The 5,497-nt window shown below is 37.9% G+C and overlaps 1 protein-coding gene across 3 annotated transcripts in view; it reads left to right on the top strand.

Moving 5' to 3' along the window:
• gatad2ab (GATA zinc finger domain containing 2Ab) overlaps nt 1-5,497 on the top strand; it is a 48,362-nt gene that overhangs the window by 27,229 nt on the left and 15,636 nt on the right. For 2 of the 3 annotated variants that reach the window (XM_016442678.1, XM_016442680.1), the window contains exon 2: nt 3,602-3,860. In XM_016442678.1, coding sequence (XP_016298164.1) covers nt 3,602-3,860 — 259 coding nt within the window. Of the gene's footprint in view, nt 1-3,022; nt 3,109-3,601; nt 3,861-5,497 lie in introns of those variants that run through there. The other variant, XM_016442679.1, reaches the window with a different exon arrangement.

The raw sequence follows: 5,497 nt of genomic DNA, 5'->3' as shown, positions 1-5,497 counted from the left end.
CGTTTTTGTCTTATTCCGAATCACTACGGTACACTTATAATAAGTACTTATATTTGGACTATTGTAGCCTGGTTGGGTCGTCACCGCTGCGGAGTAACGCATACCTGCGTGAATCGCCATAGACATAAACTTAGAGAAGTAGCTCCGGTTGGAATGTTCTTCCGCTAGAGCACCAAAAGTTACATAGTGCTGCTTTAACTAAAGTAGTTAACTAATGAACATTATTGTAAAGTGTTACCAATATTAATACAAATTCTGTCCAGTTTTATTGTTACTTTCAGTAAAAGTGTGGTTATTTTTGCACTGCAACAATAAAACTGAAGTGAGATAAACAAACTTAGAAATTGTTCTTTTTAGTTAAAATGGATGTTGTCAAAGTTTTCCTTTGGGGACATAATTTGAAGTTGGAAAAAGGTAATAAATTACAATATATCGCAGAATATCGCAATATATTTAAAATCGCAAGAATATTGTATCGTGACACAAGTATCGTGATAATATCGTATCGTGAGGCCTCTGGTGATTCCCACCCCTACTAATTACTAAGTAATTATTTTACAAATAATTAAAAAAAAATAACATTGAATTAAACTGAAACATTTTATAAATAGTATTTTCTTGTCAAATGTATTCCAATTATCTTTTTGTTTAATTTACAACTTTGAAAAACTTGATGTGATGCTCTTCTGGAAATTGTGCTTTCCAAGTTTGGAAAAGCCTTGGAAATTCATAATTTCCATGATTTTTAAAAAAAATTTGTGATGAATATATACGTTTCTACTATGGATGCTCCTATACTAAGTACCGATTTCTTGTCATGGTGATCGACTGATGCAGATTCTGATGCTTCAAGCTTTATACAGATGGTTTCATCAGGCGCACGCGCCGGCTACAAACGCAGTTAAAATTAAGGTGATGAGTAGACTGAAGTTGGGCTCAGGTGGTTGTGCTGTGGGATGTTTCCCATACATTTATTTATTTGTGGAGCTCGCCACAATATCAAAACTGACCGATTTTCCAAAAGGCTTCGTTGAATAAACATGAGCACGTACTGCACGTAAAAAAAAAAAAAAGATTTTTATATCACTGTATTTCTGAAGGAAGACTATCTTTAGTAAATTTTCGATGTCATTTTCATTTCATCTTGCATGTTATATGCCTGATGAAGCATCGTGTGTGAGTAAAATGCATTCGGATTATTTGCGGGTGGGTCGCAGTTGGATAAAATAAATCATAAATTATGCAAATATTAACTAAATTTTTTTAAATATTTTTTTTTCATGAGGCAGATCAATCAGCGTAACTATTATGTTACCGTTATCCCTTACGGCTCCGACGAGGTTTTGTTCTGTCCTCCATGCTGTGACAACTCACAAAAGGCTATTTTTATCCAAGCAGCGCGGAGAGTCGCTTCAGAAATGTGCCGCGGCTGGCTGGTATAAGCACAAGCATTGACTAGAGCAGCCGCGATCAGCTCCGGTGCCCGTGGAGCCGATAGCGCCGCAGTGAGGCGCAGATCAGCTCTAACGTCACTGAATCGGCTGTTAAAAACGAACCATCCATTCATCATATCATGCAAAACATACACGACAAATAGCGAATTTTTCATTGTTTCTCGAAACGTCATAGCATTTCCACACCGGTGATGACATGACTGTGGCGCCAAATCATTTATGTCCCCACGCATCATGTACGTCATCACGCGTTGACGTCATCAAATTGCGATCGGTTCGTGAGATCGGCCAAGTTAGTGAGTACCGATCAAGTCATAAAATGTGATTATCGGCCGATGCCGATCGATCGGAGCATCCCTAGTTTCTACTCTAAAGTATTTAATTGCCTATAAGTTTTGAGTGCAGTCTCTAAAAATCCTTATCTGACAATCATAAACAAAAGGGAAAGTGGATCAGACAGTGAATCACATGAATCAAAAGACACTGAAACTTTTTTTTCAGAGTTGAGGTTCTCAAATCCAACAATTTGCATAAGTTTGTTTGGATCAGCATGATCAAATTTGCTTCTATTATCTAGTCATTTGGTTTATTGACTACCTTTTATTGCCGAGACCACTGTGGCGATTATTATTTTGCGAGCAACAAAGAGGCAGACACTTCCTCCTCATCTCTGAAAGACTTGTGTTTTGGAATGTGTGTGGCCCTTCCCCCCACTGGCAAAACTCCTGCGTCTGTGTGGCCTTATTCGCTGCCAGTCAGTCTCTCGAGGGGTTAAAAACCTGCTTCAGTCTCTCGGCTGCGTCCATTGACCGGTTCAAACTGGTTTTCAGGGGAAATGCTTTATGTGTCCCATGGAATCTTGGGAAGGGTCATGTGGAGCCCCAGTGATGTCATGGCAGATGATAGCAGGCATGGGTGTTGAGTCAGCTGTCTTGCTATCAGATGGATGATATCATATGTAAGACAGGTAGGTCGGCACGTCTCGTATGTGCCTTGATGTATCCAAATGATGGATTTGATTCCTGTAAGTGGCTCTTGGGGTTTACATGCATGTTTTAAATTTCACAGCCTGGCACAATGCGGGTTTCTTGATTGTCTTTCCTCTTTGCTTTGTTTCTATGGGCTGTCTTTTAAGAAATGCCAATCTGTGGCTTTTAAAACATATCTGTCTTGTACAGGTGCCGTAGTTCACTGACAAGCTACACAAAATCGCGTTTGAACGCGATTTTGTGTAGCTTGTCAGTGAACTACGGCTCTGTGTAGTAAATGTCGCTCCATCTGATTGCACGTGCTGGAGATTTACTACTAATCACAGGAGCGGCTTTACTGAAGAGATGTGCATGAAAATCTCATTCGATTTTTTGCACAGCCCTACATATAGGCCTACCTGTATTTCTCAACCAGTGCGTCGTGGCCCAAAAAAGGGGCACAGATCTGTTCTGAAAGGATTAACGGGAAAAACCATGTCAAATGCAAGTAATCGTTTAGAGTTTTAGAAGGGATGAGAATCTTTTGTCATCTCGTTGACGTCAAGACCGCATGTTCGAACAGAACAAACTCTACAGTATATTGGTGCAAATTCATCTTTGGACAGATTGCATGGTTTGCCCTCATCCTCAAAAACTACAAAGAGGACTACACAACGAGAAAGAAAGTAAGGCTAGGCTACTTTAAATATGGGCTCAACAAGATTTGAGTTTGCGTTGAGTTGTTGGCTGTTGGGAGCCAAGAGGCACTTAGAAAAAATATTCAGTTTTAAGTAATATTATTATTATTTTTTTTTTTTTTTCTCTGTTACCACAAATAATTTTGTTGTTGTTTTGGGTTGCCACTTGATGTCCAAAGTAAAATCTGGGTCCTTGATATTATATAATGTTGTATTGGTGACGTATCAATATATCTGATCAGTCAATTTGATATTACTGGCATCAGATGATCCAGGAGTTCAAATCCCATGTGAACGCCACATAAAACAAACTTAATCAGGATCTATACCTTGTATAATTTCCAGAGTCTATTGATATTCCGTGTTTTTTTTTTTATATCAGTGTTTGTTTGGTTTCAGTATCAAGACAAATTATGCTATATATACATATTTAAAAGGCTATCTGCCTGAATATGCTTGATTCAATTATGTTGTTTTACAGGTGAGAAAATGTCAGAAGATGCAGTGCGTCAGACACGTAGTCAAAAGCGGGCGCTGGAGAGAGATGCCCCTGCTTTGGAGGCTGACTTGAAGAGGGTCAAGCTGGAGAGAGGAGAGCTGGTAGCTGTAGATGGACTGAAAACCAAGAGCGAGCAGGCCAATAAGGTGGCTAACATCCTGCGGGCCGGGGAGGTGAAGGCCACCATCAAGGTGGAGGTGCAGACCAGTGACAAGCCCGTGGACATGAGCACATCTAAGAGGTAGGTCACAAGCCAAACATAAACGCATATTTTTTTATTCCCAAGTAGGGCTGAAACGATTAGTCGACATTATCGACAACATCGACAATAAAAAAATTGTCGACAAATATTTTTGTTGTCGAGTAGTCGTTTGATCTCATATGACCTAATGTAAAAACCTGCAATAACGCGGTTTGACCAGTGTGGCACTGTAGCGCAAGACTGTAATTCAGCTCTCCTGATGCAATTCAAGAGAAGAAGACACAGCGCTTCAGAGTTCAGACAGAGCAAACGCAGCCGAACCTGAGGCTGCTGAGCGGCTTTTGGATGAATATGTAAATATATACTGCGTGCTTTCCTCTCAATAACAAAATAAACACATCAAAAACTGACAGCGGTGAGAAAGCAGCAGTTTAAAACTCATCTGATTACTGCGATGTGGATGTTGCACAAGCTCTGCAGTTCAGTACTCAGTCCAGTCACGTCACGTTTATTTATATAGTACTTTATCAGTGTTTCCCCTGCCATTATATTGGGGGGTGCCCCGCCCCCCTTGAAGATCAAGTTAATTTTGTTTACTTTTATTTTCTCTATAGCGCCAGATCACAACAGAAGTCATTTAAAGTTACCTTTCCTGTAGAACAGGTCTATACCTTGTTCTTTTATTAAACAAACTAAAATAGCCTGTTATTTATCTTATTTACACGACGGCATGTCATTTCTGTCTCTACGTTACATGGTCGTGCTCTCTGTATCGCACACAGCGGCGTTCCACTCCCACTAGTATTTGTAAATATTAAGCCGCAAAACGACTATTTAAATATGAATTCTGTGTGTTAATGAATGGCACAGATGCACGGTTTTGTGTACTACTCATACTGAAGCGCGCGTGACGCTTCTGGTGATTTTAGCGTCTGCCGTCTTACTAATGAGGACACAAATACATGAACATCTCCAGAAGTGCTCTGAGAGTCACTTCATGAGCATTTGACCGTTTCATTTGAGTAAAACTATCCTCATATCATATAAACACAGGAATGTAAAGGTATTCACGGCAACCCGTCAAAATAAAATTTTGGTTTAGCTTGAAGACATTGCGGCAGAAATATATTACTGTTGTTCAGTAGAATGTACGTAATAGGCTACTACTACTACTAAAATTATTAAAACCTTATTTGTAAGGAATAATCATACAATATTTCTTCAGTGTTTTAATTGTAATATTAAATCCCCTTTATTTTCCCCAAAAATTAAATGTGTTTAATTTTCATTATTTAAAAGATAAATTAAATGAATGTTTTATGCCTTAAAAAAATGTAAATACACAACACAGAATTTCTGAGGGGAAGAAATCATAAGGCTATTGTAAGAATAAATTAATCTTGTTTTTATGCTTTCAAATAATTAGACATGCTAAAACACAGAATTTGGTAACAATAAAACATAAGGTTGGAAAAAATAAAACATTTAATTGGACCCTAAACATGTCATTTGGTTAAACTTTTAATAAATTGATGTTAAATTAAGTTTCATGATAATTAATTAGATTATAATTTAATTAGACATGTTTTTTGATTAATACAATTTAATTTAACCATTAAAAATGAGTCCAGAAAATTAAAAACAGAAAAAAACTGATTAATGAAAAAAAAAAAATT

This window comes from Sinocyclocheilus anshuiensis, unplaced genomic scaffold, assembly GCF_001515605.1.
Source record: "Sinocyclocheilus anshuiensis isolate Anshui unplaced genomic scaffold, SAMN03320099.WGS_v1.1 scaffold735, whole genome shotgun sequence".
In the NCBI taxonomy this organism is placed as follows: Eukaryota; Metazoa; Chordata; class Actinopteri; order Cypriniformes; family Cyprinidae; genus Sinocyclocheilus; species Sinocyclocheilus anshuiensis.
The sequence above is the reverse complement of the archived record's forward strand: the minus strand, read 5'-3'. Positions and strand labels throughout refer to the sequence as shown.